The following is a 12,463-nucleotide window of genomic DNA, read 5'->3' as shown; positions in this document are numbered from 1 at the left end:
GAATTTTCTCTTGACCACTTTAGCCCAAATTACATTGTCTGGGGGAGCCAGGAGCCAAAGGAGGTCAGCGTTTCCAAACCTACCCATCCCTGCCCTGGGTACTCAGTACATTTGCCCGGCTCACTAAGAATGACATCTTCCACTACACTGGGATTTTGAAAAACCTGTTGCTTAGGGCCTCGCTGGTACAATGCCCTTGCTTACACCCAGCTTGCGAACTGCTCCGTCTAGAAGCCAGAAACCACATGCTGGTAGGTCTACGCTGTACGTAAGAGGAGACGGCAAAGAGGACAGGTCCAGCCTCCTCCTTCCTGGAGTCGACACTGGCTCATCTGTGGCAAAGTCCCTGCTGGCAGAGTGTTCAGGCCTCTGGCTTTTCACCTTTTGGCTTTTCACCTTCCTGCCTGGGAAGGAAGAGCTATTTTCCTGACTAACAGCCCTACGGAAGGGAAGAGAGCTGGAGTTAACGCTTAAAAGGAGGTTGAAAATGTCACCCACGGGGATTCCACTTTTCCTACTTTTTCTCTGCTCCTGTGACCAACAGTCACCAAGAGTTGGCTCCATGTCTACTCCTGTGAGTTGCAGAAAGACAAAGGTACTGGAGTCTGACTGGGGGAAGAGCCTTTTCTTACCTTAGCGGTTAAAACCGGCCTGAAGACACTTGGGCATGTAGCAGCGAGCCTGGTGGAGTAAGTGGAAAATTCCAAGGAGACCAGGGGTCGGGGGTTCTTGGAGGAACCGTGGCAGGGGAAGAGTCAGAGACAGACAGAAATATGAGACTCTGGGCAGTGACAAAATAAATTGTTTTAATGGGAGGTTTTCGTAAAGGGCAACTTTTCCTTGTGCTATCAAACAGCCAGTGTCCCTGTCTTGGGGTTTCCTGGGGAGGTACTGGCTGATCCCCCAACCCCACCAGAAGCGAGGACATTACTCTGACGCTATGTTCAGCCCTTCCAGGGATCCAGAGGTGTGTCTTAACATCAGGAGATTGGAGTGAGCTAGCAGACAGTCCAAAATACACAGTCCCTGTGTGTGCCCGGGCCCGAGGAAGGGGGCAGGGGCTTCACTTCCACCTTAGATATTTCTCCGTGGGGGAAGACAGAGGGGGCAAATCACTTTGAAAATTCAACTCTGACCTTTACGAAGAAACTGATAGGCACTTTAGTATTATATACAGGGCAGAGGGGAGAGGAAGTAGAGGGGAAATTGCACTTAATTACAGTAGTTTATAGTTTACACCCATTGGACAAATTTACTTCTTTAAAAGAAATCTCCAGATCAGCCGGGATGGGGGGGTGGGGGAGGGAGGTGGCTGATATTTACAGTGTGTTTGGCTCAGTTCAATAGCACGTGTCCTCCTCGCCTCATTTCAGTAACAGATTCAAGTTTTCACATCAGTTTGTTCGATGAAGGAGCATAATGTAGACGCTCCGGCTTTCTCTCTTCCTCTTCCTCGGTTTCTCATCTCCCGCCTTTAGGACGGACCAGACGGGAGAGCTTGACGTCTTGGGAGAGGCATCGTGACAATACTGCATAGAAGGGAAGCTGGGCTCCGGGCCGCGCCTCTCAGAGAGGATTGTCCGAGGTGCTGGCAGGACGTCAGGTGAGCAGGGACCTCTCACAGGTGCTGCTTGTCAGGTCACTGCGCTTTTCCCCGCGACAGCTGCCTGGAGGGTGATGGTGTGGAAAATAGGGTCCTTGTTTCTGTGCACAAAGTAAGTGATGTGTGGGCCATCACCAGGCTTGGAGAGGACACTGCAGAGAGAGAGGAGAGACAGCTCAGCTGTGTACATCTGCCGGGACCTGGGCCATTAGTCTGGCCTCTCTGGGGGAGTTGAGACCCAACTCAGTCAGCAAAGAGCTGAGGCTGGAGGCCTGGGGACCCCGTGCCTGCTGAGCCCTACGGGGCTGGTCCTGAAACACGCTCCCTTTAGGAAGACCTAGGTGCCGGCTTCCCTGGCTACTTCAGAAGAGAGAAGTGCACTGCCGCCGACCTTGGAATAGTCATAACTCGCCGACCTTTATCCTGAAGTTGGGCTCCTCTTCCTGTGAGTTTATAAACGAACTGCTCAGTTTGGTGGCAATGGCAGCTGGATGGGGAGCTCTTGCTTCTGGCAGAAACAAGGGTCTCTTGCTAAGTCCTCTAAGAGCAGGGGTTCCCCTAGGCCCCTTCCCAAACTGTGATGGACCCATGAGTAGCAGAGATCCTGTTAAAATGTACTGACAGATTCTGATTCAGTGGACCTGGGGTGGGCCTAAGAACCTGCATTTCTAATCAGCTCCCAGCTTGGGCGGATGCTGCTGATATATTTTGAGCCACAAGGCCATAAAGCACAGGAGAAAATCACCACGTACTCGCAAGCGATCCATCAGGGGAGAAGCGTGGGGAACTGCAAAGTGCTTTCTACAACATTTGTTACTGTCAGGACAAGAACTCAGAGGATCAGGATCCAAGGGCTGAAGGCCTCTGATGCCGGTGGGTCGGGGCAGGAGAGCTGCCCAGCATGGAGGAGCCTTTGAGAGGAGCCGGACCCCCATCCGAGGCAGCCTCTGCTCCCAGGGCCCTGGGCCTTCCTCATCTCAACTGTCTTGGAACACCATTGCTCGCCCTTGCCTTCCAGAGAGTCCCCTTTCTCCTCTCTCTGTCTCCTCCTTCTCTTTCCCCTTTGTTGACATCTCAGGGGAAGGTTCTGCCCTTCGGCTTAGTGGCTTATTTTCTCAAGACCTCACCCAACACACATGCGTGCGTGTGCGCGTTAAAGGCCTATTATCCCACTGTTATCTCATTAATTAGTGCTCCCAGCCGTAGCCTTGTATGAGGCTGCCATTATGTCCATTTTACAGGTGAGGAAAACAAGGTCAAAGAAAGTCCGTGAATTGTCCAAGGCTTCAGAACTAGGAGAGCGTGGGGGTGGGGATTCAAACCAGTTCTGGGAGACCTCCCAGCCCCGCATTCTTTCTATCACGCTGAGGTCAGGAGCCTTCTACTAGCTTTCTTCTTGGTCAACCTCCTTTCTCTGAGCCTCGGTTTCTCCACTTATAAGATGAAGGTTGTTGGGGGATCAGAGGGGCTGCTCTGTGTGCAATACTCCGCACGGCGCTTGGTGTAACTGTCCTTGTTAACACCGGGCTGCTCCCCCTCCAGTGCTCCTCGGAGCAGGACTGAGCTGTGCGTCCGCGGGAGGAGACAGGTTTCTGGCCCTTCTTCACTCTCGAGGCCCTGGTCAGGGTCCTCTGATACCCTTTGCCTCCTCTTCCTTCTCCCACCCGCCCCCACTCTCGAGTTTCTTTACTCCCCACTATCAGCCTTTTTCCAATTTTCAGATTTCAGGTGGAGGAGAGGGAAAATGGCTTGTGACCTTGCAGGTTTCAATAGAAGAGCAAACACCAAGAGCAGATAAGGAGACGCCAGCAAGATTCTATGACCTGTCATTAGGGATGGGCTTCCCAGCTATCAAATGTTTGCTCACATAATAAAATGGTGGCAGAGCCCTAAATGTTGTCAAAGGAACTAGGGTTATTTGCCCCCTTCAGAGTCTAAACACAAACATCTGATAAGGGGTGCACTGTGCTCCCTCAGAACGGAGGCCTGGCTCACCCAGCGGCGCGGGGGCCTTGCCCGAGGACCTCTGAGTGACTACAGAGCCCTCGTCTGGAGGGTGTAGCGGCTGGGGGATTGTTAAGGACGTCCTCACCCTAAGAAGATCTGATCCGTAACGGGGAAGAGCTGACATTTGTTGAGGTCCTACTGTGTGCCGGGCTGCACCGCTAAGTAAGGGCTTGACGCGTATCATGGCACTGAATGCTCACGTCAAGCCTCTGAGGCAGGTAAACATCATTCATTCATTTCACACGGTTTGGAGGTCCTTCCATATGCTTAGCCCCTTTTTTAGGCACTGGGTGTGTGTGCAGTTGTGAACAAGACCCTGTCCCCATCCCCACTGAGATTACATTCTAGTGAGGGTTTTGGACAATGAATAAAACAAAATGCATAACATAAAAGTTTAGGAGGAGATGAACACTCTAGAAAAACAAGCATGCTAAGAGGTTTCAGTGACTGGAGGGAAGAGGCGATAAATTGGGGAGGGGGATCCCCCCACTCTGAGGTGGTGACGTTTGAACTCAATGAAATGAATGCAGGTAAAGATATGCACGAAAGAATATTCCAGGCAGAAGATACCGCAGAAGCAGAAGTCCTGTGGTGGGATTGCTTCAGCTCTGGTTCAGCTGAAGCTGAGTGTGACAGAGGGGGGAGAAAGGGCCGTGGTCTGACCACATAGGGCCTTGGAGGTCCCTGGTTCAGTCTGGTTACAACGGGAAGCTAGTGGAGCGTTTTGGCAGGGGAGCGACGTGACAGATTTCCCTTTTCCAGAGATCACTCTGGCTGCTGTGTGGCCAACAAAGCACACCCACCCCTGTGGGGGCAAGCGTGGGACTGGGGATGCGTTTTGAAGGACCCCTAGCAGAACTTACTGATGGGCTGGATGTGGGGCGCAGGGTAGGAAATGATCAAGGGCACCCTCAGGAATCTCAGTGGAACAACTGCTATCGTGTTTGGAAATGGAGAAGCCCAAGGAGGAAGCAATCTGGGTCAGGAGGAATTGGGGCAAAATGAAGAGCTGCTATTTTAGGCAGGTTCACTTTGAGAGGCTTGTCAGGTATGTCAGGTATGCGTCTGTATGTGCCAAAGACTCATCCGGTTTGTGAATGGGCCCTCGGGGGAGAGGTCTGTACTGGAGACAGGATGACAGGATCCATCTTTGCGGACACTTCATCCGAAGGCCTGGGACTGGAGATCGCCCAGGGACAAACATGGAAGAGAAGAGGCCAAAGAGTGAGTCCCAGGGCCCTTTGACAAGTCGATGTCGCAAAGACGAGTTGCCAGCCAAGGAAAGGAGGAGTGGCCAGTGCCATAGGAGGAGAACCAGGAGTGGGTAATGTCCTAAAATCCAAGTGAAAAGAGGAGGGAGTGATTGGCTGTGTCAGAGATAGAGCTTGAGAGATAACCACTGGATTTGGTGACAAGGAGGTTATTAGTGAGCTGGCCAAGAGGGGTTTCAGGAACGTGGGGACAAAAGCCAGACTGGAATGTTCTCAAGAGAGGTATATATACAATGTGTGTGGGGGGGTATATAGACAAAGGGGTACTCCTCAGCCATCAAAAAGAAGGAAATTTCACCATTTGCAGCAACACGGACGGATTTGGAGGGTATTATGCTTAGTGAAAGAAGTCAGGCAGCGGAAGACAAATACTGTATGATATCACTTATATGTGGAATCTAAAAAATATAACAAATGAGTGAATATAGTAAAAAAAAAAGTAACAGATTCACAGATTATAGAGAACAGACCAGTGGTTACCAGTGGGGACAGGAAAGGTGGGTGGAAAAAGAAAGGAGATTAAGAGGTACAAACTACTATGAATAAAATAAATAAGCCACAAGGATCTGTTGTACAGCACAGATAATGGAATATAGCCATTATTTTATAATAACTATAAATGGAGTATAACCTTTAAAAATTGTGAATCGCTATGTTGAAACGTATAGAATATTGTAAGCCAACTATACCTCAATTAAAAAAAAAGAAAAACAGAGAATTGGGGGTGAGGAAGTGGAGACAGTGAGTACAGATGATTATTAAGTTAGATTAATTATAGCTCTATTAATTACAAGGAAAGATTATACTTGCAGTTTTGTAGAGAATTGAAGCTTACAGAGATTTTAAGTGACGTGCCCAGGGTCTCAGAAGAGAAAATTCTGTGCTCTTACCCACTACGTATGATTACTGCCTTTTCTGCGAATATTCTCGTTGTTCTGATTTTGAAATAATCAGGGCAGGCTAAACATTCGCTATATTAAGACCATGCATGTGTCCCCAGATCTAGTTCTTTTCCTAGGTCTGGTTTTATAAATGCTGGTGATAAATAAACCAAGTCTGCTTTATGTGATGAATCTTATGTGGGAAATGTCTGTGGCTCTAGGTATCCGATCAACCTTGAGAAATGGTAGCACAGCTAGTGTAATCACTTTTGAAGATAACCATTGCTAATTTGATGATTACCCGTTGCCATTAAATGAATTGTAAAAAAAAAAGATTACTGCCTTTTATCTTGAGTGGGACACCAGGGGGAAATAAATGCCCTTTGCCATTTAAAATCCTCCTTCCTGGGGAAGGGTAAGCGGTGACGATGTGAGAGAGTGGCAGGGACATATACACACTACCAAATGTAAATGAGATAGCTAGTGGGAAGCAGCCGCATAGCACAGGGAGATCACCTCTGTGCTTTGTGACCACCTAGAGGGGTGGGATAGGGAGGGTGGAAGGGAGGGATATGCAAGAGGGAAGAGATAGGGGAACATATGTATAACTGATTCACTTTGTTGTAAAGGAGAAACTAACACACTATTGTAAAACAGTTATACTCCAATAAAGATGTTAAAAAAAGAAAAAAGAAAAATAAAAAAAATAAAATAAAATCCTCCTTCCTAAGCTCGAGAGACACTCAAGGTTACCCTCAGGGAAAGCCAAGACTGACCCAGCTGCCACGGACTGGGTGTTTCCAGCCAAGCGCCTTCCGAGCTGAGTGTTTTACAAGTTTTATTGTGTTTTGTCCTTTGGGTGATCCCACGAAGGAGGAATCGTTATCTTCATATTAAAGGTGAGGAAACTGAAGTTCAGAGATGCTAAACTATTCCCTTTGGTCACACAGGTAGACAGTGGTAGAATCTTGAGCCCGGGTCTGCCTCGCGCCCACGTGGGCTCTTCATAAGCCCACGCTGCCGGTGGGGAAGGCCGGGAGGGTGGGAGGCAGCTGTGGGGCATTTATGACGACGAGGCCGCCCACCTCCTTCTCGTCAGCACCCCTGACGGGCGACTGCTCCGGGGGTCCTCCCCTGACCTCTCCCTACGTAAACTAGGAAGTGGAGCGGCGGGTAGAGAAGTTGTGGAGACAGGAGTGGGCTCACAGGCTACCCACACTTGTTCTAGCCAAGCTTGGTGCTGGCTGTGGTCTGGTTCCCAGGCTGGCGGGCTGTCGTTTTGCAGGAGGCTCAGGCAGAGACCCACTTAGGTGGTGACTTGCCAGCACCCGAGGGTTGAGAAGTGGGGGATGGGGCATAAGCTCTGGAAAGGACGGAGGGCAGTAGCTGCCAAGGATTCCCAGCAAGAAAGTTCCAGCCTGAGGTTCCCGAAACATGATCCACGAGGCCCTGGGGCATGTCTGTCTTGACAATGGAAAATACTGGGATCAGACAGATTCAAGGTCAAATGCCGGCTTTAGCCTTATACGGGCATAACCTTGGGTCATTTTAATGAGTACTTTAAAAATGGATCTTAGGACTTCCCTAGCGTTCCAGTGGTTAAGACTCCATGCTCCCAACACAGGGGGCACGGGTTCTATCCCCAGTCGGGGAAGATCCCCGCATGCCGTGTGGCACGGCACAGCCAAAAAAAAAAAAGAAAAAAAATTAAATGTTAAAAAAAAATGGATCTTAGAAGGTGAGTGTTGTCTAATGGATGTGGAGTGAGAAGAACCAAAGTCTGGAACTCCAGCTCCAGATTTACCATCATGTGAATTGGGGCGGATTCTTCCCCATCTTTGAAATTCAGGTTTTTGCTCTATAAATCAGGCATACAAATTTCTACCTCGCAGGATGGGTGGGAGGATTAGCCAGGAAATTAAGATGGACAAGCATCTGGAGTGCTGTGTGGCAAATGGGAGGCAGTCAAAAAAATGCTAGATCTGAATTCATTCATTCATTCATTCATTCATATTTACTGAACATCTACTAAAGCCCAGGCATTTGGCTACACACAAAGGGCTTGGGTGCTTTGAGAGGCCCTGAACTATCTGCTTTTCTCCTGGGACATGGGTGAGGGGGCATCCTCGTGCCAGCAGGAGAATGGGAAGCAGGGATCTGGAGCCTGTGCCCAAGAGGCAGGACGCGCTGCAGAGACGGTCCTAACCCTGAGAAATGTTATTGTCAGAACCTCCTTTGATCACATGCAGACCAAGCAGCGAGTTAAATATTGAAGGAGCTAATGGAAGGTGTCTCCTAAAGGATCACAGACAGAAAGGGGTAGGAACAGGGAGGAAGCTATCACTTCGAGCACGTGACTCTGCACTATGCATGGTCTTCAGGCACTTTGAATATTCTGTAAGAGGGACGTGGGATTTTTCCCCTTTAGAGATGAAGCAACTCAGTCTCACAGCCGTTGAATTAACTGCCCAAGGTCGTGCAGCAGGGGTGAAGGAGCTGGGATTGGCTCAGGCCTGTTGGCTTTTCCTAGCATTCTACGAGGCCTCTAAAGCAGCACTTCCCCGGGATGGGTCTCTATTCACTGCCCACATCAGCACAGGAAAGATTCTGAGATGCCCTGCCCTGTGGGATTTCTGTTTAGCCCAGCTGTTTCCCCAACAAATTTAACCGTGGAATCTTCTCCTCATGCCACGGGCCCCTGATTCCTAGCAATAGCCTTGAAACTCTTTTGGGAAAATACAACTTTCGTTTTTATTTTTTAATTTTAATTTTTTCTTGCAGTAAGCGGGCCTCTCACTGCCGTGGCCTCTCCCGTTGCGGAGCACAGGCTCCGGACGCGCAGGCTCAGTGGCCATGGCTCACGGGCCCAGCCGCTCCGCGGCATGTGGGATCCTCCCGGACCGGGGCACGAACCCGCGTCCCCTGCATCGGCAGGCGGACTCTCAACCACTGCGCCACCAGGGAAGCCCTGGAAAATACTACTTGAAAACAACAAAAAAGCAGAATTCCCACCATTTCTCTTCCAGAACTCACTCCGGACCCTTTGCCTTTGGAACAGAGTTTGTACAACTTTTCTTCACCTTGGGTCCCTTTCTGCTGCCAGGAGACAGCATCTTTACCCTCTTTTTACTTCATTCTGTCTTTCCTATTTCCTCTTCTCCTGTAGTTTGTAGGAAGAAAGTTTCCTGACTGGAATACAGTACGTGGGCTTAAGTTTTACTCTTGTTCCTGACCGTTAAAGACCACAAGAACAGCGATTTGGGGCAGGTGACCCTGCATCTCTGAGCCTCAGTTCATTTCTTTGTACTTCTTAGGAGTACTTCATTTCTTTTGTACTTCTTTGTACTTCATGAGAAGTATCAATGTAAACTGTAAAGTGCCATATGAAGTTTCATCCTCACTAAACGTGACCATCATCCTAGAGGTGAGTCCATCACAGACTCCTGAAATGTCCGGGGACTCGGAAACAACTTCACAGTAGTTCTAGAGGGCCGTCCGTGCGGCTTCAAGGTCGGCTGGCCACTCTGTCCGGTGGAGGGGAGAAGCCGGCTGGGGGCCGGGTGCAGCGTCTCAGAGAGCATCTCGAAGCATTTTGATTAAGAGACCATTTCCTGAATTCAGAGGACTTGTTTCAACAAGCAAGCATCAAAGTCAACTTGGGAAAGACAGGAATCATTAATCGCAGCCCCATCTAGGGCTGACCGAGCGGCAGATGGATTGATAGACCTTTCAAAGGGGAAGGTGTTCCCAAGCAGGGCTGCTGCGCCTGGCTGCCCCCCTGATTGAGATTTGTGAGCACAGATAAATGTTTTCCCTGCTCGCTACAAAGAGTGGGAAATCACATGGGAGTCGAAGGGCAGGGCAATGGGGGCTGTCCTTTCATCTTCCAATGGGTGAGAGAAGGGTAGCAAAGCAGGTCCCACACACCTCTCCCTCCCCAACACCCCCAATTCCAGAGCCTGGATGCCTAAGTTGTATGTGTTTCAGCATCCAAGATGTGCCAGGCACTTAATCTACATGACGTCATCAAATCCTCAGAACAAGCAGATGTTATGACTTGTTTTAGAGGTGAAGAAAGTGAAGGCTCACAGAGGTCAAGGTCACCAAGCAAGTGGCAAAGCCAGGAATTGAACCCACCTGTTTGACGCTGCAGGACCAGGAGGAGATGGGGGCAAAGGAAGAACAGAGAAGGCTGAGCCCGTGAAAGAACTGGCTCAGAAACACATGGCACTGGATGAGGTGTGATTTGAGGGAAAATGAAAGACCATCAACAGGACCAAACCCTGCCGAGAGCATCTGACGTGAAGTTCAAGGTTGTCGCCTACTTATCTAGCAATCAATAAAGGCCAAACAGTTCCCACACTGCACAGACCCCAGCTACTAAAAGGTCCTATTGTGTTGCTCTGGAATTGTGACCTGCGTTCAGACATCTTGTCCTGTTTTCTAACTCTCGGCGTCTCATTCCAGTGCGGCTGTCCAAGCTGCAGCCTCACCATGGGTCATCTTTACTCTCCATCCCCTCTATGTGGAGACGGGCATTACTCATCAACTGACATGGTGACTAAGCCTCTGGATTCCCCACTTTCAATGCACCAGGAAGTTGACTCTAAGTTTCTCTGTAAAACACCAAGTAAATGCAAGTCCCTGGCAAGGCCAGGCTGCCTACTGGGGAGTCCCCATGGGTTGGCAGAATTGCATCATTCTCTAGAGCTTACAGCGTTGGGGGGTCCAACATGGGTCCTGGACTGGGTGAATCAGCCCGAGGACTCACCGTTCACTTTCTCTATTGGTGGGAAATCCTCAGGGATCCTTCTTGCAAAGCAAGCATGGAACTCCGCAGGGGGTCTGACTTTCTGAGCCCTCCTTGGAAATGCCTTCTCCGTGGCTCACTGATCAATCCATTGGAGATACTCAATCTCAGTGCCTACAGGCTCTGTGTAATCCAGTCTCTAGCAACTGATCAAACTTCAGTACTCTAGCGCTCTCGTTAGGGATGCTGGGGGGAGCCATAAGTCCCTCCCCTTCAGGCTGTGGCCCATCTCCTTTGCCCTGTGACCTCAGGGATTCCTTTAGCAAGTACCGGGGGAGCCGCAGAAGGATCACGCTTGTGGCTGAGTCCACACCTGCCACACTCTCTGCACATGCGTAGCTACAGTCACCCCTCCCCTCCCCCCGCATCTTCTTGCCGGCATTACCTGTTTACTGGAAGACATGTTGGTGAGCGTACTGATGCTGCTGGTATCTGTGACCACCATTGCAGATGGAAACCGGGAGGTGTGGGAATACTGGGGGGGTTCCTGCTTGTGTGCATACACTAGAGAGACAGAGTGAAGACAAAATCGAGGTGTAGATCACACAGGCGTGGGCATAGCTACAGACCCCCGCCGCCTCCCTCCCACACCACTGCTCCTGCTTCCCCAGGCAGATAAAAGGAAGGTGGTGGTGGTGGTGATGTCTGGCAAGGCAGTGCGATGTGATGAAAAGAACGGCCATGCGCTTAAATCCTGGCTCCTTAATCAACTCAGTTAGCCTCAGTTTCCTCACCTCTAAAATGGGAATGATATAGGATTAGAAGAGTTCGTTCGTGTTTAAAGCACTTCGTACCAAATAGATCAATAGCTTTGCACAGTGCCTGGTATGCAGGGGTGGGAGCACTTCTTTCCCCCTGACTTTCAACAAAGTATTAGACTCCTGGGCATCAACAAGTGATCCTGAGGCATACGTGGTGCATCTGAGAACTTAAGGCAAAAAAAAGTTCTAAGTAGCCGGCAAAGCGAAGGAGCTGGCCTGTTTGCCTACTGTTTCTGCCATGACCCAAGTACCAGGTCTCGTGCTAGCAACTGCAGATTAATTAATAATTGCAAATGGACACGGATGTCATTACTTGTATAATTCTGGGCTGTTCCAGTTTGCACTCAAATGCCTTAGGACATCACACAAATATGAAGGCTGATGGACAAAAGGAGACTAGATTCCAATAAAACCTCCAGGAGCATGTGGCTCACTTTTTGTTTTTCTAGTATGTGTCCACCAAGTCTGGAACCTTTGACTCATGTTAGTTCATCCATAAGAGTCATGTAAATTCCAGGTCACATGACCAACCCAGAAAGCATGTGGATGTTTGGCCTTGAGGGAGGGACCAGCTTGTTCTACCAAGGAGTCCTCCAGTTGGGAACGGGGGTGAAGGTCACAGCCCGCTGCCTCAGCCTGCCCTGCCCTTGGAGGGAGGCTGGTTATTTCCTGGCCTGGGGCCCCATGAGCTATGACTTCAGAGCCAGCCAGGCCAGCTGGGCCATGGCAGTCGACAGGTCACTGGCGACCACTCTCTGACTGTCATTACCCGGGCCTCGCCGCTGAGGAATCCTGCCCAGGTGAGGGGCGGGGGCAAGTGGGGAGCATATTGGCCCTGGACGGAAGGGCAGTGGTACACCTGTGGCCCCAGACTCTGCTACAGGCTGTGGCACATTTTTTTAAAGCCTCGAAAATGTGATTGGAATGTGAGATGGTACTTAGAAACCAGCTCCGCAGGCCTGGGGATAGAGCCCCGAGCATAGAAGAAGGCTGAACTTGGCTGGTCTCCCTCAGACCCACAGCTCTGCCTGAGGCAGCCGCAGGAGAAACTGAAATCCTCTTTCTTATCCCTGCCTCTGTCTATTAAGGAGCCCCTTCATAAATAATCACTTGCATGTTTACAACTCTTA

General features: G+C 50.0%; 1 protein-coding gene and 1 non-coding gene across 3 annotated transcripts in view; one reads left to right on the top strand and one right to left on the bottom strand.

Moving 5' to 3' along the window:
* Window positions 1-784: 784 nt before the first annotated feature.
* Window positions 785-12,463, bottom strand: part of HNF1B (HNF1 homeobox B) — a 53,345-nt gene continuing 41,666 nt past the window's right edge. For both annotated transcript variants that reach the window (XM_059048643.2, XM_059048645.2), the window contains exons 8-9: window positions 10,958-11,076; window positions 785-1,755 (exon numbers count right to left, since the gene is read on the bottom strand). In XM_059048643.2, the coding sequence (XP_058904626.1) occupies window positions 1,735-1,755; window positions 10,958-11,076 (140 nt within the window). In that variant the 3' untranslated portion in view covers window positions 785-1,734. The remainder of the gene's footprint in view (window positions 1,756-10,957; window positions 11,077-12,463) is intronic.
* LOC131747213 (small nucleolar RNA SNORA72) lies at window positions 5,797-5,928 on the top strand. The gene has a single exon (XR_009332837.1). It is a non-coding gene; the product is annotated as a small nucleolar RNA SNORA72 (small nucleolar RNA).

This window comes from Kogia breviceps, chromosome 19 (genome assembly GCF_026419965.1).
Source record: "Kogia breviceps isolate mKogBre1 chromosome 19, mKogBre1 haplotype 1, whole genome shotgun sequence".
NCBI classification, from domain to species: domain Eukaryota; kingdom Metazoa; phylum Chordata; class Mammalia; order Artiodactyla; family Physeteridae; genus Kogia; species Kogia breviceps.
The sequence above is the reverse complement of the archived record's forward strand: the minus strand, read 5'-3'. Positions and strand labels throughout refer to the sequence as shown.